The sequence below is a fragment of the Psittacula echo genome, assembly GCF_963264785.1.
Source record: "Psittacula echo genome assembly, chromosome: Z".
Lineage (NCBI taxonomy): Eukaryota > Metazoa > Chordata > Aves > Psittaciformes > Psittacidae > Psittacula > Psittacula echo.
Window position 1 is genome coordinate 39,037,336 of NC_137742.1, and position 27,437 is coordinate 39,064,772.

General features: G+C 38.7%; 1 protein-coding gene across 1 annotated transcript in view; it reads right to left on the reverse strand.

Moving 5' to 3' along the window:
- Positions 1 to 27,437, reverse strand: part of RORB (RAR related orphan receptor B) — a gene marked incomplete at both ends in the record, with an annotated part of 147,875 nt that overhangs the window by 7,116 nt on the left and 113,322 nt on the right. The window contains 6 exon segments of the mRNA XM_080638304.1: positions 309 to 419; positions 1,512 to 1,619; positions 3,548 to 3,680; positions 4,962 to 5,083; positions 22,845 to 23,249; positions 26,287 to 26,428. Coding sequence (XP_080494430.1) covers positions 309 to 419; positions 1,512 to 1,619; positions 3,548 to 3,680; positions 4,962 to 5,083; positions 22,845 to 23,249; positions 26,287 to 26,428 — 1,021 coding nt within the window.

Here is a 27,437-nt window from a genome sequence, read left to right on the forward strand (position 1 = left end):
ATGTACCTCCATGAGTATCATGCTTCTCTGTAAGTGGTCTGGAGGAATGTCAGCCTGCACTGCTTATCTGCACAATCCTGCTCCATGTCTGTTACCCCACACTTTGGATATATTTCCAGCATGTCTAATTTCTGATAATCTACCAGAAGGAGAATGAGGTATGTTTGAGTAATTCACACCTTCTTCCATTGCTTAATACATTGTTTAATATTGCTTAATACAGCTTAAACTGCTGTTTAAGTAAGTAGAAATAGAAGTGGGCTAGGAGGAAAAAAAAAATCATTACGGTGTTTCGAATGAGAAATTACCTGGTGATATCAGAACAGCAGATGAAAACAAGGCAATTTCCTCCTCAGTCAGCTGTAAGGAACATAAATTCTTTGCAAAGTCAAATGCTTCATTCACCAGATCATCAGAACCTGAAGACCACAGAGGACAAAATCAGTACTAGAAATTTATCAGCTCTTTAACCTGACATGAGAAGTACATTGGATTGGTTTAAAAAAAAATCGTGAGCGCATGTTTGTACTGCTAAACCAACTGCCTTACATCAGCTATTACAATTCTGCCTACCTTTAAAATTTATCACTAAAACACTCACTGAATCACAAGAAATATCAAGAATTAGGGGCATGACCTGTACAAAAAATGGCATCTTAGGAGAGTGTTTCTATTCCCAGTGTGGAAAGTAATGTTATTTCTAAACAGATACTAAATAGAAAAGAGGTGAATGACAAGTTCTAAATAACTTTCACATATATAATTTTATTAATAATACAAATATTCAGGAAAATTTGTGAAAACATCATAAAGACCAAAATAAATTAACTAATGCATATTCAGAAATGCCTTAAGCTCGTAGTGTTACTTTTATCCATATGCAAATAAGAAAAATATATACCTATATGATAGATCTATATATATGTGAAGCAAATCCCTCTCTTTTGAGTTTGCTTCTGATAATGCATCAGTCTCATGGATGGGTAAAAGATACCCATTTAGCTATCAACATTTCAGGTAGCACTCAATATCATGTTGAGAAATGATGCAATTGTTTCAATACATGAATTTAAATGAGCTTAAAAGTTCTGGGCAAACCAGTATTTTAGTTAAGTCCTTGTCTATATTTTGTAGTAGTTCATCAGTTTAGTCCCCATGTTGCTGATGCTAAAATTGCCTCTGCAGGACACAATTAGACGGAGTGATTTGATATATCAAGCATAACTGAATTACGATGATCAACTTCTTGGCTCCTGTCATAAACTAATGTTTTATTAAAACTTCAGTTGGCAGAGTAAGAAATCTACCTGAAAAACCCTCATGACAACTATCACTGCCAGCAACTAATGGAGTCATTTTTCTTTCCTTTTTTCAGTTCCAGCCTAGAGATTTGTAGGTTTGGGGATTCAGCATTTACTGGAGATTTTCAATGTGTGTCACTATTTTCAGAAAGGCAAATCTGTCACTATGTGGCTTAATTTAATTGGTTGAAAAGAAAAAAACCAACGTACCCAATGCTTTAAACATTTGCATCCCTCCATACTTTCCTTCAAACAGAACAGTATTGTTGAGTGGGTTGAAGGCACGGCACATTCTTACCAAAACCACTTCCAAGCAGCCTATCAGACATGAGAAAGAGCAAAAGTACCACAGTTAACCACAAACCATCAGAATATATGATTTTTCACTAAAATATTTAAGGATACATCAGTTATCAGAAACATCAGCAGGGATCAACACTCTTTGAAGACATCTAGATGATACGTCTCTGAATGACAGAAAAATATTTCTGTCTGCTTTGGATATAGAAAGGGGTAATTTCTGGTCCAGCTTAACCACTTTTAGATTGATTTCCCCCCCCCTCCCATTGCAGCAAGTTGGCAGCCTAGGTTTAACCTGAATTTAGGCCTGGGCAAATATTTTTGATTTGAAATATTTTATGCTGAAAATCAAGCATTTATTGAGACTCTTTTAAAGAAATATAAGTTATTTTTAGGCTTTTTAATGCATGCAAAAAAGGAGGTTCATTCGATGCATACATAAATCCCAGCTTCATTGGGCTGGATGGGCAGAATATCACAAAGTTTTTTTATAGAAAAAACAGAAGTTAAAGTAATGTGAAGAACACCCCTAAATTCGGGTTTACTTTTTTGTTTCCTTTTTTTGCTTTAAGGTTGGGGAATAGCCAAAAGATCCCCTCATGCCCCTCCTTATATTTCTATATTATTTCCTAACTGCAAAAATATACAGTTTGGGAAAATGAAGGGAAAAAATTCAAACATCCCTTAACATTTAAACATCTCCTGTAAGAGGAACTCTGCATCTGAGGATTCTTTTGCAGACATGCTTTTGAGCAAAAAGTCCTGATTTTTTTAACTGCTGCTTAGCATTAACAGCAAACCAGAAAATAAAACCTGACATATTTACACATGTTGAAGCTAAAACAGGGTTGTCTGACGGTACAGTCAAATATAGCTAAATGTTTCACTGAAAGTGCGGTTGTGTTGTTAGCTTTGCCAGCCAAATGAAGGAAGTAAACTGGGCATCAATGGCATCAGCAGAAGCATAAGGAGCTTTAAAAAAAATAGTTCTTATGCCACAATTCTGTTTTTCCAGAATATTGCCTGTGTGCTCCCAGGGTCTTTGTATCATCTCCCTTTTCACCTGTGCTTGCTGCCTAACTCCAGCCTCACACTGAGCCACAGCCCTCTGTGTATAGAGCACTGAATAATCACACTGGCTTTCAGCCTTAATGAAGAACTCTCTTGAAATAGGAAGCACTTCCTACACTTTAACGAGCTGCCTCAAACAGCATGCTGGCTTTTATACATGGAGAGTGCAAGAAACTGATATGACAGGGTAAATGCAGTTAATTACCAGTTGCAGTTTGCTTGGTCATACCATTTTGTCTTCTTGAGTTTGGCAGTGTTACTACATAGTCATGATAAATCTTATCATGATTCTTCTGGAGGACAGAATCCAAGTCCCATGACAGGGAAAGAAATCCTTTTCCCCCTTGCCCTTATGCACACACGTGCACACCCAGGCACGCACAGAGAGCACAGCCGGAGCACAGTGCCGTAATCGGCCCTCATTTATTCTGAAACCAACTGGCACCAGCAGGGATTTTCCCTCCTGTGCAGTGGCTGGAGGGTATTTCTGTAGTCTCATTAAAAAGATTAGAGATGACCACAGAGGCAGGCCCCGGTGAGCCTGCGTTCATTTCACTAATGACAAGTGGGTATTATACAGGGTGGCAGATGACTGATTTGACCAGCTCAATTTGCAGGGCTCTTCCACAACATGTCAGGTTTGAGACTGTAGTTCCTGCAATGATTGTGTGAGTGTGCATACTTAATAATCAGACCTACTGTAAAGGAAGGCAGTAACATGATTAATGTGGAAAATATAAGGAAGGGTTAATGTAGCTAATTAGACTGAAATTAGGGCTCATTCAAAATTAAAATGATTTGCAGAACAAGTAAGAAGAGCACATTTGTAATGTGCTGGATGCTAACGCAGTCTCAAGCCTCTGGTCTTTACCCACCTGATTTAAGGAGAAGAATTTGGTCATTCTGGCAGAGCTCCATGAAGCCTGTTATGCGCTTTGCAAACTCCACCACGTACTGGATAGCATGAGTGATCTGAATGGCACACTGCTGCCACAGAGCTTCTCTGGTCTTCCGGGAAAACATACACAGAAAAGCAAAACAGTGAGCAAGCGGGTTCATCAGCACATTAAGTTCTTCAGGTGGCCTTGTAGAAAGGCATAGACCTCAGATTCTGACTCCAACCCCAGCAGAGCTAGCAGCATCTCTGCTTCTCAAGGCACCGGACACTTTTCACTAGAAGGCTGTTTGAATAAGCTGATTGCCAAGTGATCTGAACTCTGGCACTGCTTCTTCAAAAGGGAAGAATGCATTGTCCAGGGTTAATATGTGATTTTAATGCAGGCTTTAGTGCAAGATAGACAAACAGTAGCACAAACGATGTAAACATCCCAGAGTACTCTTAGGAAAGAAGTGGCACAGTGCTACTAAGCTATCCAACAAAGTATTTTTGCTAGTTTTAAACTTAAAATAACATATAATTAAAGTATCATTGCAATTTGAACACTGATTGCATCAAAAATTATTTTCCTTGATAATAGTTTTCCTTACACACACAAGTGCACAAATGTAAATTGATGCTCTTGGTCTCTGCAAACTGTGATGTGTCTTTATTCTAGTATGCTTGATACATAGTATGCATAGCCCCTCAGCTTTCAAATGTCAAGCTGGAGTCTCTTCTTTCTCTTGCGTGATCAGCTTATGTGCCAACTGAAATCTGCCTGAAGAATCATTGCTAGCAATGCTGGTGCAAGAGGCACAAAGATTTCTGTTAACTGGACTACACCTGAAAAGATGCCAATGGGAAATAGTCTAAACTTGACCTAGGAATTGCAGAGGTACAACAAAAATGTAGCATAATGAGACAATTTCTCTACCCAGTTTTGAATAACTTCAATTTAAGGAGTTTCACTTTGTCATTTTACGTTGTCTGGAAATGCCAGGTACTTGTTACTCACATAAAAAGGAAATGCATTTTTAAATTCATAAGGAAACAAAGTTAGGTTTACTTTTTTCTTAATATCCTTACAACAGGGGATCCAATCCTTATCACATTAAAGTTACTGATTTTCTGCATGAAGGTCAGGCCTGTGATAAGAAGCAAAGTGTGGAAAGCTGGATTCCATAACCATGCCTAACCTTTGACATTTACAAACATCCCAACATGCTGGAAAGCTGCTGCTTTTTATGAAGTGTCGCTCCTTTGCTTTCTGTAATCACTCCTCAAAGATATTTAAAAGTCTATTTTGATCTCTATGAAACTCATCAGTATATCCTTGCCAAATATATTATTACATGTTAACAATTTCAAACCATAAGGTGCAGAAGAAAAAGCGTATTACAGGATCGTACCTTGCTCTGGTAAACCTTTATTTCTTCGTATGTGTGGGTCTGCCAGGCTAGCTGGTGCAGTTCCTCCATTGTATACTGACATGTCTCCAAATGAGATTTGATGATATTCTGTGCAATTCGATCTGTGAAGAGGCAAATGAAAAAATAGCTTGCATGAAACAGCAAACAGCGATTTGCAATAGCAAAATGCTGGAAACATTAAAGTTGCTGGAAAACGCAGGTTTAAAAAAACCCTCTTTTTTTTACAGTCCTATCTTTTTCAGTTTTTTAAGATTTCATTTTTTGAAGATGACTTTTGCAAAATATTTCAGTATTTAAGCCAAAGGCAAATAATGCTTGATAAATAGTGCATCTGCAAATGAAAATAACAATAGATCTTCTAAAACTATTCAGAATCTTTCATTCTGGAAATGATTTTTTTTTTTCTGTGTTTAAGTAATTTTTATTTGGACATCCTGGTTGCTTCATCACTTCTGTCTGCCCCAAGCCTGTGCAGGCATCCAGCTCTAGCAGCTCAATCCTTGCATGGGCATTCGCATTACCTTGAGGTGACTCATATCAGAGAAACAGAAAACACGTCTCCTCTTTTTTCTCAGATTAGTTTTCAGCTGGATCAATTTCTGATTTAGTTTGAACATGAGCGTGGAGACTGGTGCTAGCAAGGGGTAAAATTAGTGTCCTGGGTCTTCACAGAATCACAGAATCATGGAATGGTTTCATTTGGAAGGGATCTTAAAGATTGTCTAGTTCCACCTCCACTGCCGTGGACAGGGATCCCTTCCAGTAGACCAGGTTGCTCAAAGCCCCATCCAAGCTAGCCTTGAAGGAGACATGGTGGAAATAGATCTCACATACAGGATTAAGTTATTATTAAAATTATTCTGAAATTGCAACCTTAGAAACTACTGCCTAACATGGAATGCAGGATGCAAGGGGGAAGTGAAACATTCAGTGCTGGCCTAAGATCCCACTGAAATGAAAAGCAAACCTCTCGAGGAAGTATTTTAAAGTAGATCTTTGCCCTTTAAGCCAGCTGACTGGATTAAAAAAGAATTCACAAAAAATTCCAGCATGAATTCATTAGCACTGGAAGTTGAAATGTCTGGATAAAACATGCTATAGAAATGTGATGATTTCTTATTTTGCAGCTTTGAGACCTGTATGTCTAATGAAGCTCAGTGCTTCAGCCTGAAGACATTGCTTAAGCTGAATCCCTTTTAAAAAATGGAACAAAGTAGAAGCCACAGAACTGAACTGAAGTCCTTGTGGCAGAACTGGAATTTTACAGAAAATGTGTTTGTCAAAAAAGGAAGGCACATTGACAATGCATTAGCCAAATCTGAGCATGGGGAGTAGAAAGAACTAAGAATCTCATCATTTATTCATTCACATCCTCAAGATTTATAGTAGGTGGAGCTGGTGCTTGGAGTCCCAAAATAACTGTTTCTTTGGCCAAATGTTGACTGAATTTTAGAACACCAGCAAGAAGGAAAGCTGAAAAATGAATGTAAACATGTATGTGCTCCCTGCAGCCACTGCTATAGGAGTGTTATTTAAAGGAGACATGTCTGCACTACTGTCACAGCTAATAAGCTGAGACTCAATGGAAAGGTGCCAAAGAAAACACAAAAGAATTCCAGGTTTTTGTAGGAACAATAAAACCTGTTCAATTCAATCTTTACAGGTATCCCCTTAAAGGTCAGCACTATCTTTAGGTTTCCTGATGAGAAAATTGACTCAAGCATAAAATAAGTAAAAGCATATACTCGTAAGTACAAGGATCTATCCACTATTCTTTTATGGAATGTGGGATGCAAGTCTTAACCCATGATGGTAAGCTGTTGAGTTTTACAGTAAAACCATATAAATGAGAATGCTGGAATAAGTGGAAGATGAATTAAAACAGATATTTTTTAAAATATTGACAAAGATTTATTTTAATTTCTTTAACTAAGGCAAGCAAACAACACCCATCTTTTTCAGGAAGATCAAATTTCAGATGTTAAGCCCCACACTGTTCTATTTAAAGTACAGTTTTAACAATATCATCTTTCTGGAAACATCCTTAGCCACAGTAAACCTGACTGCACAAGTTATGTGATAGGTTTTGTCAGTTATGTTCCTGGAAGGTTTTAACCAGACAGAACTAAGGTATGGGTATAGGAACATTTAGGCCTTGTATCTAAAATACCAGTGAAGGAAGCACAAGTTCAATTTGTATTACAAATCTGCAGCCTGAATGGTGAAAGATTTTCTTCTCTGCACCCACTGGATTGTCTTTTTCTCTCTAGTGCTTCCCAGCCCAGGTCTCCTAGCTATACCATTTGTCACCAAAGCAGGAACTATTCAAAATCTTGACATGAAGAAATATCTCAAATACTTTAATATTACTGCATAGGCAGATTTTGAATCAGATAAGGTGACCTGATGCTAACAATCTAAAAATAAAACCATTTCACTGACCTCAAAATATACTTGATTAGCAGTTCTACATATACCGCAAAGATTCTCAGCTCCACTCCTTTTCCTACTATTTATATAGTTTCCTTAGGACTGAAGAACTGACAAACTCTTCAGGGTTTTGTAGGGATGCCATGCTGTGTTTTACCCCTATACATCTTTTCCTTGTGTACTTGTGCTTATGTTGAGCTGACATTAAAACCCATTTAGATGTGTGAACGCTTAGGGCAATCATAGCAAGCAGCAGCTCTGAATGCTGACATCCAAAGAGGAATCAGGTGCAAGACAGACTTGAAACTCTTGTGCCGCAGGCTAGGCAAGGCTGAGTGTGTGATGGAAAGGGTACACTGGGTCTCAGGGGAGGAGCAGATTGCTTCATTCAGCACAAGCAGCAGAGACGGTTGCTTACTTACACTCAACAGTGGAGTCACTGGAAGAAGTTTCATGCAAATGTAGCATACACTGAGTATGCAGACCTGACATGATGCAAAAATTAAATAAGTATAAGCTTGTCTTGTCTTCTCAGATGGTCCAGCAGCAGATGATCCAATGCAGGCAGAACAAAGAACATCACTCTCATAAGTTTTCAAAGACCATAGCCTTTTATCTGCCATTTTCATTTTTTTTCAACTTTTGCATCTTTTCACTAATGAAGTCAGAATCAACACAGATCTCAGAAATTCCATGCAGAAAGAGGCTCTTAAATCACTGGAAAGAATGTACTGACATCTAATGTAAACTGTCCTGTCACATGGCACAGGTAATGTGCTGTGCAAAAACATGATTCATTTCCATGAGACCTGGCAACTCTGAAGCACTGCTGGCAACTGAGTTCAACAGATTAATTCTTTTAGTAGAACTAGAAAGAAAATGTCAATGAGTTAAGAAAGCAAACAGCTTCTTAGAGCGAGATGGAGAGCTATTGCCTTGCCACAGGGGCTATGGCCTTAAACCTATGGAGGTACTCTGCTGGGGTGCTGCTCAACAGCAATGTCCCTTCTGTTCTCCAGGCTAGAAGAGTCCAGCAAAGCTAGTCAAAGCATCAAATCTCGACTGTTGTTTGTTTTGTTTTCAAAAATCTTGGGCCAGACATTTCAAGGATCCCCTTATACTGGAAGCTGCACAGATGTAACTAGGAATCCTGTTTGGATGTGTTGTGAAGACAACTCCATTTTTGTGACCTCAATGTGAACTTCATTTCTGCTTGAAATGTTGTCAGTGTAATTTACAGCAGGTTTGCAAGGCTTGCATTATGAAAAGGAAAACAAAAGAGATTATGCTGGCCACTCAGGTGTGAGAATCAAAGTCTGCAATACTTTCTTTTACAAGCACCAACTGCTGCAGCTGCTGAGTGCAAATTAAGGGTTCCAACCAAAAGAATTACTGAGCCTGCATGATAGTACACCACCAGCATTATAATTACGGATGTAAACTGGAGGATTTGTAAAGCTTATCTGCTGTAGTACGTAAACACAAACGTAGGCCTAGGTGTTTCACTCCTCCTGTCTACATACTGGGTTTATTATATTAGGGCAGTATCTCCTAACTTGCATCATGATCCTTTCATACTACATGATACCATGTGGAACCTGAAAGCCACAAGCGTAGCCTGGAAAATTGAGTCTGCTGGGAAACATGGTCCACAGACAATAGCATGTTCCTATTGTCTGAACTCCAGCATGCACTGTGACATGGAAACATTTGCATGAGATAGCTTGCTTCTAAGTTTGAAGATTTCTTAGTATTGGTATTGAAACTTTTCATAGAAAAGCAGACACTTCTGGTACAAATGTTATGTTTCATTAGAAAAGTATGTTTCTATAAAACCCTATCTGCTTCCAAAGAGATAAACCAGAAACAACATACTCAAGAACAGAGCCAGTAGTTGTAAGTAAGTAATATGAGGTCTTGAAAAATCAGAAATACTCAAATAAGGCATATCCTGGAATGACCACTTATATGTCATTTCTGTCCTGCATATATCTGACTGGTTTTATCTAATAGGTCAGTATTCTAGATGTAAAGTCTTTTCCATTCTTAGGGGTGACAAGGAGACCTAGATATTGTTGATTGGCATGGCTGGAGAGCAGAAATCTGAGAGGCTGGGCTGGCCTCCATACCCTGCAGCTGGTGGCAACACTGCTCTTCCTTTTACAGCAGCTCAGGTACTGCTAGCTAGATGAGGAGATAAATTGGTTGGGATTTTGCAATTCAGCAGTATAAAAAAAAAACCAAACAAAACATAATCAAATGCATAGAAGGAGATGTCCAGAACCAGCTGAAAATTATTTATTAGAAAGCTGAAGGATTATCTGTCAAACAGGTTTTTCCCATTAAGAGAAAAAATTGTGGATTGCTTGAAAGAAATACTGTGTGCTTGTATGTAATTTTATGGTCTGTGACATGCAGCTTGTCAGACAAGACTGCTTTAATACCTATAACTAGACATAGCAAAAAAAAAAAAAAAAAAGAGTAAGATGTACAGTGGGTGAAATAAAAGCTGTACAACGTGAAAGGGACCATGGTAACAGGATAAATAAAAGATCTACGACATGTTCCCCTGGGCTTGTGACTCAGTGGTTACAAACAAGGCTGTTGAGGACAATATCTGAAAGAGGCCACATGCAAATATTGATGGGAACTGTCCTGACGCATAACTAGGGATCTCAATGGTGCTAACAGAATTAAATGAAGCTGTCAGGGAGAAGCAGCATCTAGAGAGTCAGATGTGGAATATAAAAGATACACAAGATAGCGATGAAGAGGGCCACAATGCTGTTTTAGGAGACAAAACGGCTTTAAATTTAGCCTGGCCTACCTAGATCTACAGAGAGAACAGAAAGATCTGAGGATGGCTCAGAGAAGAGTGAAGTAAGCTATATCACAACTCGTGCAACAAACCCACCGTAGTTTCCTATAGACGTGTCAAATATCACTTGCCATTCCCTCTCTGACCTCCCATGCCCTGTGTTTGGCTGGGTTAAGGGCACCATGAACATGTACTAGGGGCTGGTCTGCTCAGGCTGACTGGTGAGCAACCACTATCTTTTGGGATCATGGCTTCTGCTTTTTGTTAATTTTGTCTTCATCACCTGCAGGGTAGCCCCTTTCGTAAAGTCCGTTGAAGCTCAAGCAGCTGAGATTCTTCTTCCCTTCACTTAAGCTGGACAGTAGGAAAATACGTGTTGGATGGTCCTGATAGAAAGACTGGGCAGACAGCAAGCCTGCAAAAGCCCTATTCCACCAGCAAAGCCAAAAGCATATGTTGCTAGGGAAGAGCAACAGTACACAAGCTATATACCTCTCACATAAACTTGGGAACAGAGCTCCCAACAACTTCCAGAACAGCAAACGACCTTTTCCGTTTCCAGTTTTGGCTACTCTGCTGGGTTCTTTTCTTTTTTTTTTCCCCATCTTTTTTTTTCCCCTACTGTAATTTCTTTTCTTAGATTTCAGTAGACACCTCACGAAAAGCACTCTCCAAAGGTTATGATAACTCAAACATGTATTGCACCAGTGGGTTAGGAGCTGCTGAAATCCTGAATACATACAGAGAACTGAACATTGCAACCTATATAGTATAAATCAGCATAGCACAGACCTGCAGGGGTCTATCATCAGCTGATGAGTCAGTCCTGCCTTTTTCACCAACTCTTTGTAACATTCAGAGATGTCAAACTACAATACTGAGGAAAAAACTCTCAACTTGGGGTCAAGTAAAATGCTGGTGCAGATGACTGTAATAACTCCATGGACTGCACATAGCATTCACCAGCTGTGAATTTGGCCTGCTAAGTGGAAATTATCCAGACTATTCGGCAGTGTCTGTTTCCTACAGGCTCTTTAGTTCTTTCATTTGTCTCTCTTTTCTCAGGAGAGACTCCAGTTTTTCTCAGCATTCCCTTCTTTTGCACTGGGAACTGAAGAACTTTGAAGTGTGTCTCCTAAAACACTGATAATCATCCTCAATTAAAATGAATAATGAATTTTTAATTTGCCACTTACCCTTAGGATCCAGTTGAGTAGCTAAGAGCTCATCTCAGCTTATATCCTAAGTTGAGCTCTCACAGGGATGCCCTTTGAATTAATGCAGCAATAATACCACAGCTTTGGCTGGCTGCTGTAAGCATGGGTATCAGTTCATACAACTTTGAAAACTCCAGCTAAACATTCTAAATAAAATCTTTGTTCTAGGACCCAAAATAATGCCAAGTTAGTATCAGATCACCTGATTCAAGGGTAATATGACTGCAAAATGAAAAGTTTCATTACACCAGTTAGCTCAATAAATTCTTAGTAGTAGAGGCACTGGTGCAGGTAACAAAGAAAAAACTATGTCTTGTGGTTGCTGTCAAACATGAATAATAAGTCCCAATTCTTTTAAATGAACTGGCTGAAAAATATGAACTATTTTTGCAGAAAAGTGGGATCACTTTTTCCTAAAAGTGGTTGCAAAAACCTCATCCCGTTTCTCATCTGTCCCTGGCATTCTCATACCATAATGTACAAGAGATGCCCCTTGCAAAAACTGTTATAGATAGACTGACTAGTTTCATAATCCCCATTTGTTTAATAAATTTGTAACACTACACAATACACAGCCTAGGAAGATGATATGAAACATTAAAACACTCATATGAGACTAGAAGCATTCGAATTTAGTTCAGGAATAACCCTCCCTTGTGTTCAAGTTATTGAATGCTTACTGTCAGGAACAGATTGCACACTGAGCCAATGTTATGTGTGTGAATTCTGTATTTCCTCTCCTTTTGAAATGCATCAGTTTCATTTGCTTTCAAAAAAATGCGAATAAATTTCAACAAATGACAATACAATTGAATGAACTCCTAATCTGAAGGAACCTAGAGGATGGACCTAATATTCTGTTAAATCCTAGAGGATCTTTATAAATGCTTTAAAGGTCTCCACTTAATAATACTTTTGCTGGGTCTCAGCCAATTTAGTAAAAACCTGTATTTTGAACTAATTAGAAATCATTTAGCTGGCAGCAAAAGAGCTAACCATGGCAATCACTAGAGCTTACGGAACATGGACTCTACAGGCACCATATAATTATCACAAATTTATTGAGATGAGCTCTTCCCTAACTTCCAGCACAGCTTACACAAAGAGATCTTTATATTGAAATCTAGACTGTTCCGAAGCAAAAATGTGGTTTCATTTACTACAATTAAGCAAACATTGCTGGAGTGGATATTGTTCACTACAAAACCTATAAATATTCATAGAACAATTGGAATATTATGGGTTTTAAACTAGAGTTGGAAGGGTTTGCCCTGTCAGAGTCTGCAAAAGGCTGGGCCATACATTTAAGACATACATCTCAGCACTTTTACTCTCACAGGCTTACATTTAGATTTTTCTAAAGATTTTAAGCAATCTAAGTATAGAAATGCTTTACAAAGTAATGACAAAACTTTCTATGATGGTTCTGTTTTCCTGTAGTGTGGCATCTGAGGTGGATGAAAGTGGTGTTAGTGTATATTGTCAGAAAGTGAAACAATTTGGTTATCATAAGCAATAACAGAGATTTCACTAATCATGAGAAAAAAATATCCATACAGTCATAAAGGAACACAAGACAGCACTCCATGCCTTAATATCTTGCTTTAACTATTGCAGTTTACATGTGACTTTCATCCCTGCAAGACTACTGCACTATAAAAACTGTGTTCTGATAATCAGTTTCAGAATTTCTCTGAGGCCTGTGTCTTGTTGCATTGTATTTTTCCACTAAATACATCCATGTGCCTCTCCCATATGTTTCACTCCAACTTTTTCTCACATCTTTTCACTCTTGCATAAAAGAATTGTTGCTGTTCTATGAAATAAAATATCAAAACTGAATGGACTGAAGAAAGATATCGTTACCTATAGAGCTGGAAACAGCATTGCAAACTCTGTAACAAGCAGGATTACATTATTCTCAAGAATAAGGTGTAAAATAGTGAAAAGTATGAAATGAGTGACGAAATCTTACAGACAGAAAGCATACAGTATAAAAAAACAGTGAACTATGACCTTGGGTGAAGTCAAACTTAGGATGTTGCATGTGTACCAGGAAAGAAAAAACAAACTTCTGTTGGCAAGGTCCTACACCTGGGTCAGAGCAATCCCAGGCACAGCTACAGGTTGGGCAGAGAAGAGATTCAGAGCAGCTCTGCAGAGAAGGACTTGGAGGTGCTGGTCGATGAAAAAATGAACATGAGCCGGCTTCAGTGTGCGCTCGCAGCCCAGAAAGCCAACCGTATCCTGGGCTGCATCAAGAGGAGCATGACCAGCAGGTCGAAGGAGGTGATCCTGCCCCTGTACTCTGCTCTCGTGAGACCTCACTTGGGACTACTGTGTGCAGTTCTGGTGTCCTCAACATAAAAAGGACATGGAACTGTTGGAACAAGTCCAGAGGAGGGCCACGAGGATGATCAGGGGACTGGAGCACCTCCCGTATGAAGATAGGCTGAGAAAGTTGGGGCTGTTCAGCCTGGAGAAGAGAAGGCTGCGTGGAGACCTCAGAGCAGCCTTCCAGTATCTGAAGGGGGCCTACAAGGATGCTGGGGATGGACTATTCATCAGGGACTGTAGTGACAGGACAAGGGGTAACGGATTCAAAGCTTAAACAGAGGAAGTTTAGATTGGATATAAGGAATAAATTCTTTACTGAGAGGGTGGTGAGGCACTGGAATGGGTTGCCCAGGGAGGTTGTGAATGCTCCGTCCTTGGCGGTGTTCAAGGCCAGGTTGGATGAGGCCTTGGGTGGCATGGTTTAGTGTGAGGTGTCCCTGCCTATGGCAGTGGGGTTGGAACTAGATGATCTTAAGGTCCTTTCCAACCCTACCTATTCTATGATTCTATGATTCTATGATTAAGCACAAGGTAAGTATGCATATTGTCAATGCTGACTACCCAGAAGCAACATACACAAACAGTAAGGACAGGGAGCACCGATACTGAGATAAAGGGATTACTCAGATAACGAAGTAAGGAATGTATCACTACTAATTCACAACAATTTTTGTAGATAGTATGCCACTTCCAAACACTACAGCGATTTCTAAATCATTACTGCCTTGCCCTCCTCATTATCATCTGCAGTGTTATTTTTGCCTCCTCGCGGGTCGTGTGTTACACAACCCTGCAAGACAGCATCCTTCACATATCCCAGGCCCTCCATACCCCGGCAACTGCTCTGGTCTTCTCTTTTTGAGGGTTTCTGCTGTTGCCACTGCCGCTGTGAAGCTTACGACAGGAAATCAACCTAAATGGCTATTTCTACAGCTGGTGGCAGCAGCACGGCTCAGTACTCATTATACTGTTAGCTTGACATAGATCTTTTTGTGTGATTTCTAATCTGACAATATTCACAGCACAGTGTCATTCCTGAGAAGATTGTAATGATTGATATATGGTAATATATGGGATGTACGATATAGTATTTTACATATTTTGACTGCTACAAATGGTTGCTTTCTAACGCCTTTTTGGATTCTCAGTAGAATGAACATATTTTGTCAGGTTGGTTATGCAAGAAAAATTCATATCTTTCAAGAAAGGAAGAATTTTATATACTTGCTTTAATGGATTAGAAATGTAATGACTTTAAAGAACTATATTATCATGCTTTAGAAATGTAAACTATAGATTAAGTTTGAATGCATCTCTTTAATTAATTTGCAAAGCAATCTGAAAACCAAGTCAGACAGAAAAATGTTCTGTCCATGTTCCTCATCCTCAATCTCAGTTAAAAGATGTCACTAATTCCATTAATTTCACTGCTTAATCCAGCTACTTATATTGTTCAAATAATCATGAGCACAGTTAAGCTGAGTCCTGCAGAACAACATGGTCAGTAGAAAATTGTATTTTCTTGAAAACATGTATCATATGTCAGAAGTTGTTACATTTTACCTCTCTGTGAACAGAGCTCTTGATTGCATTCCCACTTGAAACACTTATTCCCACAATACACGTAAAAGACAATATTTAAAATGGCCTTTTCTGCAGCGTGTGTAGTGCATGGCCTGTACTGTGACAAAACACCAGCTAGGAATACTGCCAATGGTCATAATTCGTAAAATAAGTAGTTGGCCTACATTTGACATATAGAGAGACTTAGATGCATGAGAAGTCAAACTGTTTTCAGAAATGGGCAAAAAGCTTTATAATTTGCAGGAAAATCCAGTCTTGGGTATATTTTTAGGCTACCTACTTAATTTTCAAATAGTTTTAATTAATTACTATATAAATTTGAATTAAAGTCAAAAAAGCACATTGTATCATGCTTATTGAGCTGTTATAGTTTGTGTTAAGGACTGCCAGTACCAACATGTGACTGATCGAAAGTCCACTGCAGTTACTGTGAGGATGCCCAGCGATTTGAAAACCACAGGGTAGAAATAATATAGTGCCTAACTATAGTACCTTCTAGAAACTGTATTTTCTAAATCTACATCAAACTGTGCCCTCCCTAAGCCTTCCTAAATCAGTAAGTGCTAAAATATGCAGTTAGGAAAATATAACATAATCAGTTATTTATGAATATTTGGATAATTTAAACTACCGGGTTGGGCAACATAAATTCATTAAAACCTTTATGTATATCTGTGATTAGTCTGGGCTTCATCTAAATTTACAAATAAAGAGAGATTACTAATTTGGAGGTGGGAAAAGATGAAAGTAGTAAATTTCATGAACTTTCAAAAATATTACATTTTACTCAACATTTCTGCTAATGTTTTATTATTTCTTGATTTTATTGGTTAAATTAATTTCTAAATATACACTTCATGAAATCAGAATCTACAGTTATAAAAAAACACCCTTCCCTCCAACATGAGTTAAGCTCGAATGTTTCAGCATCATAATGCTCTAATTTATTTTGTCACTTTTCTGTCCATTTTTAATGAAATTGAAGTGTTTCCTAACTGAGCAGTGCTGTCAAATTAGTTTTAAATCTTGCCATTCGCTGTTCTCTTCTTGAGTGTACGATAACGGGGAAAAAACAGCAGAAGTTCTAAGTTTTGTCACATGAACTGAAATGAGTACAGAAATGAAATATTAATTCATTCTGATTGTCACCTTTAAATAGGTAATGACGGTAAGATACAGTGCCCTAAGGGTATCTGAGCGAAACGCACATGCTGCACATTTTTAATTGTTCGCTAGATGGCAACATTGTTCTGCTGAAGTAGAGCTGTAAGGCTGAATGCACCTGCTCTGAAAACTTCGACGATCGCCTTGGTAGAGCTATTTAACTATGGCTTAGAAAAAGGGGTGAAGAAACATTATGCAGTACTACAGCCACGAACCTATCATTTCTGCTTCACCGTATGGTGAGCAGTGGCCTTGTAAAGGGAATGTCAACATAGATGTTAATCTCACCATAGGCAGAGGTTTTAGACAGTGCATTGCATTTTGAATGTGACAACCCCTACAGAGTCCCTTGATCTCTCCCAGGCCACATCTAACTGACCAACATATGTTCAGAAAGCTGTCTATTGATGCTGATTTTGCACTGGGAACAACTCCTGGAGGAAAGAGTTAAAGAATAATAATAAAAATTGCTTACTACACCGGAGAAGTGCTTTTGCAACTTTCAACAAGGCAGAGCATACTTTTTAAGACATCAGGCTGATGCTGGTTTATATACCGCATATGCAACACACAGAGCTGTGGGCATCCATGAACAGAATAGACATGGAGGATTAAATTACACTTTTCTAAAGTTAATGGAAAGATTTCTACTGAAAGAAGGAAGGTGTGGGACTGACTTTCAATTATATTTGAAAGGACATGAGAATGTTTCCAGGTGAAGATCTCCACTTAGGATGGGATAATGACAGAACTAAATGCTAAGATCCTGCTTGTACGGTATTGCAGCAATGGAAATTTAATAACTTTAGAGTCTATAAAGTTGCTCGCTGTGTGTTGTGAGATAAATGTATGAATCCAGCCAAACTAAAGTTCAGATATGCACAGGGTGTCATTTTAAGTTACCAAGGGAGCTTTACTTTTACATACCCATCCTGAGCCAGTCTTCAAAACATTTTGAAGATTTTGCTTTAGTGTAATTTTCCTGTCAATGTGTCAGGGTTAAAAGAGCTGTGCTTTATGGTGGATTTGGTGAGCAGGGAAGGTGATACATCCTCCAATTCTCACCATGTGGCTGCCCTAATGAGCTATTGCTCACCGTAAGATGCACACTACAGAGGAGGGTCAGAGGCACTGAGGAAAGGGAAGACTGGGACCAAGCTTACCAACCTTACTTAGTACTTCACTTTAATTTTGGTAGAAATGTAAGCTTCTTTTCAAGCACTGATGCTGAAGAAATGCCATGTAAGTATGTATAAGTAACACTTTCTGTTACTACAGAGGCTGGCATATGTAACCTCCTGTATGCTCTAGTAGTGCCTTATTCACTATCTAAATACACACAACTATAGGTCTTCAATCTGACCTGGAGTGAATCCTTAACCAACTCGTTTTCTTCACAACAGTGTTTGCTAATTATTTCTTCCCATCTTTAGGAAATCATACGCTGGTAAGTAATCTCAACTGCATTCAAGGCAGGCACACCTTTCCATTAACTTTCACAGTCCAAGATGTGAGCCACGTGTTTTGTGAGGAAAATGCAATGCTCAGCTCAGTGACAGATAATATTATGCACATATATTTAAACAAGATGGTCTTTAATTTGACCAAGTCTAAAAGTAAGCTTTTAATACCTGCTAATTTAAAATCACACTTGGGATCAAGCATTGCCATTCCTTTATGGGGCTACCAGGTCAGGAAACGGAGCTCCCTCCTGCCTTTAGGATTTCCCACACACCATCTGACCTCTGTGACTCTCCCTATGAGGAAAAAGCTGTTCTGCAAATTACTGAATTCTTGCTTTTGACATGACAAGTGGATTTCACCCTGCAGTTTGAGGGAATTTCTGCCTTCCCAGATGTGCACATGGCATGGTGGTCAGAAGCAGGACTGTGCCACAGGGTCCCTGGCAGCATGCACCCTCAGGCCACTCCTGTGCTGGAAGCACTGCTGGCTGGTGGGACACACCTGGGTCACACCACCCGTGGACAGCAGGACAGGTAGAGAAAGAGCCTGCCCAACTCATCTGATTGCAGCATCTGACCTATTTTGTTCTCTGCCCACCCTGCTACAAACCCAGATCAAGTGTTCATAAGATGCCTTGAATGAAGTACAAAAATACCTCTCTTAGAAAAAGGAGATGGCCTGGAAATGCAGATGATGCCAAACTAAGGCTTTGCTTCCCTAAATTTATTTACAAGCTTTGGATGGATTTCTTTATGCTTTGAGTTTCTTTTTATTACAGAAAATAGAGTAGTGATGTGGGCTGAGCCTAAGGCATAGTTCCGCCTAATGGGGAACCACCTGATTTTATTCAACTTTCATCCATCGTAGGCCCTGGAAGTTACATGAGAAATTTGTGTTTGTATATGAAACTGCTCTTTGTTTATACTTAGCCCTCTCTTCCATTGGAGACATTACCTATCCTGTAGTGATCAGATATTGTGCAGTTGTGACCTGGACTATTAAACTCATTTGGAGAAATATTAGTACTAAATATGTGTGAAGGAGCCATACAGAGCTTTAATTTGTCAGCACCTCTTTCTCTTACACCTATTTCCTCGTACAGGATTTACAGATACTAGTAAGCATGCAATACAGGATAAGGTATATTTTGCTTGCTGTGCCATTCTAATCCTATGTGTTGAAACATTTGCTGTGTAAAATTTCAAGACTGTTAAGTTGAACAATTTCCATTTCCACTACAAAGTCTACTGTAGATGAAGGTATGTTCAGGAAAAGAGTACTTTCACATTCACATTGAAGCATAGAACTGTTAAAGATCAAAGTAGGCCTGACCATTTTGATTCCTTTTTGGTGGATGAGAAAATTAACATGTGATAAAAAGAATGTAAATTATGTGTAAATTATGTCATAAATTATCTTAGAAAATATTACTTTTATAACTGAATCTAACTGACAGGCAAATGAAGACTTGTTATTTGGATTTTTCAGACAACCTTACTGTTGTACAGCAAGCAAAAAGTAAACAGTGAAGTAATATATGCAATTGCAGTAAGTTGTTTAGTCAGGTGCAGCAGGGACCATTGTTAGAACTTGTTTTACAGGCATTTAACATTTTCATTAATAATCTGAAAGAGTGGGTTCACAGCATGCTAATTAAATGAAGAGGTAAATCTAAATTGAAAGAAGTCACAAAGTCACTGAGACATAATGTAGTAGGACTGAAAATGCTAGAAAAATAAGAAAATTTAAAAGATTTAAACTTGCATATGTTCTGTCAGAGATATCTTAATAAAAACTGCCCTATACAGCAGAGGAGTGGGAAACAAGCAAAGTAGTAACACTGGAGGAGTAAGTGAACTGGATATTAGTTGGCACGTGATGTAGAAGCTGCAAAGACTGCTTTGATTCTGATCTCCCTCTGAAGAAGCATGTCCCTTGGATAGCTTACAGCAACTTTTAGGAGCTTAAGGATGGAAGGAGTCTCTTTGGGTGGTGAGGCACTGGAATGGGTTGCCCAGGGAGGTTGTGAATGCTCCATCCTTGGCAGTGTTCAAGGCCAGGTTGGATGAGGCCTTGGCTGACATGGTTTAGTGTGGGGTGTCCCTGCCCATGGCAGGGGGTTGGAACTAGATGATCTTAAGGTCCTTTCCAACCCTAACTATTCTATGATTCTATGCACTCATTTATGAGGAAAAAATTTAGAGGGTTGCACTCAAGACCAGGCAAGTGGCAAGAGATGCTGTGCTTAAAAAAACCCCATGTATATAGGTTTCAGATGTATATGAAGAATATAAAGATGAGAAGAAAACTAAAACAGGAAATTTTGATCTGGTAGGAAGTCTTCCATGAGGAAAAGAACTAACATGATTGGGATACTTTAGGCAATGATTCAGTGTACCACTAGACAAGATAGTATAAAGAAATTTCTATTAGGCATGAGGATCAGTGCTATCCTGCATTGATCCATCCCCTATATATTCTCTATGATTTCACCTAACAGTTAAGGCAGTACCTTCTATATAATAGGATTTGAGCTTATTCCTAAATCTCACTGGAGTGAGTAAGATAAAATGCTGTGGTGAAATTTAAGAACACTCTAATATGAAATCAATGCATCCCGGTGCTTAGAGTTTTCCTGCTTTGACTGCAAGACTGCAGCATTATAGATGGTCCAACAATCCACTGTGGTATTAAGAGGCATTTTCTGGTTGCTTTTAAACACTGAAAATGTAATTTATCTGTGCATTAATCCAAATATTTTATGGTACATTTCTTAAATTTTTTCAGTTGTGTCAGCTGATATGTTATACTACACTACCTCTCACTAACACTCTCACCTCTTTGCTGTGGGTGCCACAAATGACATATACTAGTATTTGGGTAAAATCCTAGCAATTTAGGAGCCCTCATTCCAATTTCAAAAGGAAAAGAAGTAACTCCCAACACCTGAATGTTGCTATCAGCTCAGAGACAAGCCTTTTGCTATGTCCTGCTCCCTGTACCCTGTGCTTTTTGCTGCTTTGTGTTTCCCAGAATGGGAACACTGGTCACATGACACAAGAGAAAGAAAGACTGGGAAATGTGGGGTGTGTTTAGGGCTGGCTGGTTTAGCACATGGAGAAGAAAAAAAAGGTGACTATTTAAGGATGCATTATTTCTAAGTGATCCTGCAAGAGATAAAAGTTCAATGATTCTCTAAAGCTCTGTGAGTCAAAAGATCCCACTAACTTCAGTGGGATCCTTTAGCAACTAAGGATATAATCCTGTGGCCATATTATCTCTTTGGGCACACTTCTGCAACTATGCACAAACCCTAATTCATGGACTATCAGAATTGTCCTATTTCTGGTACATGCTCTGAATTTCTCTGGGAACATCTCTCTTTGGTACAGGGTGCTCCAGGGAAACAGCTCTTATGACTTAAAATTATCTCTCTCATAGCTGGAGTACTGTGAACCACTGTTAAGAACTGAGGTCTGCACAAGCCACATGTGAGTAATATGCATATGACCACAGCAGCTGAAAGGAAAGCTTACTAATCCTCTGTACTACTTAGCTGGAGGTGTAGGACTTTACTGGACAGCAGCCTAGGCCAAACAAGATAACAAAACATGTCCCACTGAACAGAGGGGCAGAAAAGCATACTTTCTCCAATGCAATTTGCAATTAAAGTACACAATTTGTTACACAGCTTCCTGTACATGAGCATCCATGTGTAGAAAACATGCTACAGATTCTAGCTGTGCCTTCATTTTATTTTATCCAACAGTAACTACTTCATACACCCTTTCTGCAATATATATTGAGTGCATACCACATCTCCAGGGCCCTTGGTGGGTCTGAGTACACATATAAATTTACACATCTAAGTATACCTCCATGAGGCAGTAAGGCCAGGCCAGAATTGTAGATGGTATTTATTGATGTGACAGTACTTCAGTTGTTACAGGTACTCTTGAATAACACCACCTTTTTTTTTTTTTCCCTTCTTCTTTCTTTTTAATTAAATTGCATTAATGAAGTGTTATTCTTTGATTATATTCTCAATCACAACTGACTCAGCATACCTCACTTGTTGAGGTTGGAAATATCTAATTAGGATGACAATCTTCTTTCATGATATTTCTTTATAATAGAAGTAGTACTTCCAGTTGCGTTGAAGAGGTATGACTAGAGGCATTAGATTAACAGAAATCTGTTGCCTTTCAAACTCTTGTTTTACAGAGGTTTCTTTGCTATTTTTCAAAGAAGAAATCAAAGAACAGGTTCTTGAAGGCATTCAAGCAGAGGAACAAGGTTATCCATGCAACTGCATTCAGAGTTTGTGCACCTCATGAATTCAGTGATCTTGCTCTGCATATATATCCATACACCAGAAGTAGCAAGCTGGTGCTTTTTGACAATAAATACACTGGAATTAGATTCCATAGAGATTCTGGGAGTTGACAAGCATATGGCTGGCTGGCTGGCTGAAGAGATCATTTAACCCTGCTAGTAATGAGCTCATTTGAAACAAGCCTCCCACTACTAATTATCACTTGGTTCTGATTGATTCATCACCTGCTTTGATGCTCCTATTTCATAAACAGAACATGAACTGCTGAGTTTAAGAAACTGCATAATTTGAAGATTTTGATAAAACCAGAACTGCCTTGATACTGTGTCAATTACTGCCAGACTGATTTTCTTTCCATTACTACCTATATGTGTGTGCACATACAGACGTGTGAACACGTAATTATTGTGTACCTGTGTATGGAACACCTATATAATATTTTAATAAAGACAGTATTGCAATGTGATTTTTATATATACACATTATACTAGAGGAATAAGAGTTTTCCTTACCTATTTCACTCATGGATATCCCCATGGATGCTAATTGCCCATTGTTGAAAGAGCTATAGGTAAACAAGTTTGGTACAGAGGTGAGGTCATAGATAGGTTCCTGCTTGATTTGTTTGATTCCAGTCATGTCTAACCCAGACTGGTCTGGAGAAGGCTGGGTAGAATCCACGTTATAATAACCCTCAGACTTTGGCAGGTCGATGACGTGCCCATTTGAGTAGGTGCTGCCAGTTTCATTATTCAGGTTGTTCAAGCCATTGCTGATGCTGTTGCTGTAAACCCTGGCGAGGGCTTCTGCCTCACCGCTCTGCTGCTGCCGTTGCTCCTGCAGTCGCTGCTGGTGCTTCTGCACTTCAGCATACAAGCTATCCCTCTGCTTTTTGGACATTCTCCCAAACTTCACAGCTGAAAAGCAAAGCACAATGCAAACCACTGTCATCTTTCATTTTTTCTTTCCCCTCAATCCCACTACTCTTTTTGATATTTATTTGCAGCCATTACTTTTGCTGTGGAAACTTGTCTTTTTTCTGTGGAAATGAGAGGATGAAAAAGTTCTAATCATATGCATCTCACAAAGGAAAAAGTAATGTGTGCTTGGATTTACAAGGTGATGACAATGATTCCTATTTGACAGGAGGACCTCAGTCAAGCAACTCCCTCCTGTGTATGTTAAAAAGACCATGTATCCTTTTACATCTCTGTGTTCACTGAGCAACGACCCAGAGCTGTATGAAATGTACAGTCTGTAGATTTATATCCCATGTGATTTACCAACTTTCCACAAACCTTTAAACAGTGCTCTAACAGGATTAGAACTCTGGATGAAAACAAGCCCTAAAGCTTTATTATTGCATCTTTTCAATGGGGTGTTATCTTCACACTTAAAAAAAAAAAATAATCTTACAGGTTATACAGTTAGAACCTAGAGGAAAATAACAGATTTGAAGGTAAATGGTGCAAATGAATGTAATCTTTTCCACAGAGAAAAGTCTCAGGGATTTACACAATCAATTTACATAATCTCCATGCACAAATCCATGCATTTTTTCTGACGAGAAAGGGAGGAAAACATCAGAGTGCACACTACTCTTCCCAGGAACAGTGTTCATTACACTAAGATTGAAATTTACCAAAATTACAGGCTGATTGCTGTGGAACTAGGCGTAAATCCACGGCCTGCATATACAGTGGGACATAGCTGATTATCCCCCCCTACATCTCTCTCTTAATGCTGACTTCGTACTGGGCTAGATCTTGGAATCTCAGAGCAGAGTTTGTTGTTAATTGTGCTCTTCAACAAATGAGGGCTCTAAAATTGTACTCTAAACCAAATAATTCATCAGAATTTTTCAGAGCACAGATAAGAGAACGCTGCTTTGGAAATACTAATTTCTATGTTTTATGAGGTGTATTTTCCAACATTGAATATTTCCAGTCCATCTGTAACTGGAAAGAATTCAGAATCATCAAATTTCTTAGCACAGGATGGGCTTTGCTCTCATTTTTGCTACCCCACAGTTCAGCTATAGCCCTTGGGAGAAGTCTGAGTCTACGCGTGTGGATGAATGTGAAAAATCTTCAGTCAGGAAAAAGAACAGAAAAGAAAGAGCATAATACGAAAAGGCAGTACCAGAACACAAGGAGATAGCAGCCTTTTCAATTTATTTGCAATTTTTTACACTAAGAGGTTTATTTCTTGTTGCCAACCTCAACTTACTTGCAGCCCTTCACACAGGCTGCAAGCTCACATGAATACAGCCTCCCCCTGGAATCAGTCCACAGTGCACTGCATACTCTTACCGACAATATAAAATGACTGTATTTTGAAAAATGCAACAGTGTATTTTCTCCAAATTTAGGGCCTCAGTAATAAAAACAAACACCACTGTTTATTCTCATTATATATTCATTAATTGGATTCTCCAGCTGCTGTCAATTAGCATCCTGCCTCTGCATGATAAAAATGAATGTTACATGGCTGAGAGGTAAAAATCACATTCAATTTCTCTGTTAAAAAAATTCATACAACCTATTTTAAATTTGCAAGAGCTCTTAAAATTGTTAAGTATAAACACCCTTGAATAAACAATAAGACAAGAAAGCGATGCTGTCAGAAGAATCACTCCCTTTGTCTGTAAGCAGTGGTCCCTGAATTATAGGTTGGAAAAACAGTGCTGTCAGTCAAATTAAAATGCTTCTGTGATACCTCAAATCATTGGAAGGTACTACTTTTAGGAGAAAGGTGTGTGCTGTTAAATTACAGAAATGTCACTACTTCAGTGTCCTCTGGGAAGAATTGGGAACTAAGGCTTCAAGTAAGCTGCACACTAGGACCAAAAATGCTTCACGAATTAAAGGCTAGACTGTGAGAACCCTCTCAGTGTTGTTTCAGTTAGACATGAGGCACACAGAAGTAGGAAAGACCTACTACAGTCCAAATTTAAAACAAGTTTATAATCTGTGGAAAGAAACTGCACTTTGGGTAACTTCTCCATCAATGACTGTAATTTCAAATGACACATTTTGTGCAGTTTCCAAGACAGAAAACTGCTATTAGGCAACTGAAATTAACATAACCTGCCTTCAATAAAGGAACATTTTCTTCTTATACTTGCTGACCATTCAAAAAAAGATGTTTCTGTGAGCTGAAATCCCCCTGCAGTAGCAGTGGTGGCTGAAGCAGGTCAGCTGTCGACAACCTTGCCCAAGCCTCCCACTGCCTGCAGCCTCTAGTGCATGTTCTCACTCTGCTGATCATGTGTTGTCACACCGCAACTTGGAAGGTAGACCAGAGCTCCTCAAGGACCAAAGGATACTGTTGCTGGATGCATGGTGGAGCTTTTTTCTGGTGTAGTGTCCAATTCAGTGTTAAACTATGAAAGACTTCTTTTACAGACCCAGACAGGGACAAGGAGCAATGTAAGGGTAAAATAAATGCTTTTTTAGTAATTTAAAACATTTGGTCAAGTGCTCTGAATAAAATAAACAGAACCCCCTAATGTTATCAAGGTACAAATTTCTTCTTAACTGCCTATTTACTGTGAGAGATCTTTAGAGATCTCAAGGAAAGGGATGCTTTCACATGTTAATATTCAACATTAAGATAAATGTTAATGTTTAATATAAGAGACTATATAAACTGGAATATAAATCTACCTCTCCAGAGGTGACCTTTTGGTCCTTTTGATCAGAACAACACTTTGCACTTCTGACTGTTCTAAACTAATGCTGCTCTCCATTTTGTGATTTCCCCACCCTGCCCATGAAAATAGCATCCTTTGTTAACTGAATAGCAAAGATATGTGTCTCACAGTGTGTGCATTACAAAGCAAGGAGCTTCTCTTCTTTCTTTTTTCCAGAAATCTACAGGGAGTTTAAGTAAGTCAGCAGCGAAGAAGAATTTCAAAGGGTTTAGGCGTGAAGCAGGAAACTGACTCCTTACCATCTCGAGACATTCCCAGGGCAAGACATTTCTGCAGTCGGCAGTGTTGGCAACGATTTCTGTTGGTTCTGTCAATTAAACAGTTTCTCTGCCTTGGGCAGGAGTAAGAGGCATTGTTCTGCTGACTCCTCCGAAAGAATCCCTAGGGACAAGAGAGCAAAAAAGACAAGAGTTATTACGATGTGCATATATGTACACACACACACTCACACATAAACAGAGAACCATGCAAAGTAGTACAATAAACTCTTATTTAGTGCAATGCTACTTATACTATGGCTTTGCAGATGTGTTTGCCTTGTATAGTGAAAATAAAGAACATGTACTTATAATAAGGAGAATTGTGCTTTATTCTGTAAAGAATGTAATTCTACTTTGTTAAAATGCAAATGATAATTACAGTTAAAGAATGTATTCTTATTGTGCAATAACGACCATGCATCATCTAAGGTTTGCTCTTAGTAGAGGAAAAGCTTGCCAGCATTTGTAAACAGATGACTTTAAAGTACTAGTTCTGTTTTCTTCTTTTAATGAGAGACTGGTAATAACCAGCTTCTAAATGCACAGCATTAGAAGCTGAAGTCTACTGTTTAATTTAACCTGGCAAATGTAAATCTGATATGGATTGACCATACACTTCAGGAGTGAAAAGTAATTGAAATTCAAGCATCACAAAAGCACTAGGATTTAATGACTGTATCAAGTAAAACCAACACACAAAGGAGAAAGTAACATCTTTAGTCACTACCATGAGAAAGTAATGACATTTTCCATTTGAATGGAATATAACATTAACCATTTTATCTGTGAAAAAATTTGTAGTTATTCTATCTCCTAGAAGGTTTTTCTGACCAGTTTTGGGCTATTAGGCTAAGGATCAGATGGCTAGAAGGAGTATTAACCCATACTTAAGGCCTTATGAGCTCCCAGGTGCTATGAATTACACCAGGAGGTACCGTTTTGGTAGCAGTGACATGAAACGGTGGATGTGTCAAGGGAAATGAAACCAGGAGGTGAAGATTAGAAAGAAAGGGGAAGAAGGTATTTTAAAATATTCTTTTATTTCCTGTAAAATAAAGGACAGGAGGAACAGAGACTACAGAGAAACAAAGAAGAGAAGTTTATTGGCCATTTTGGCATCTGCACACAGG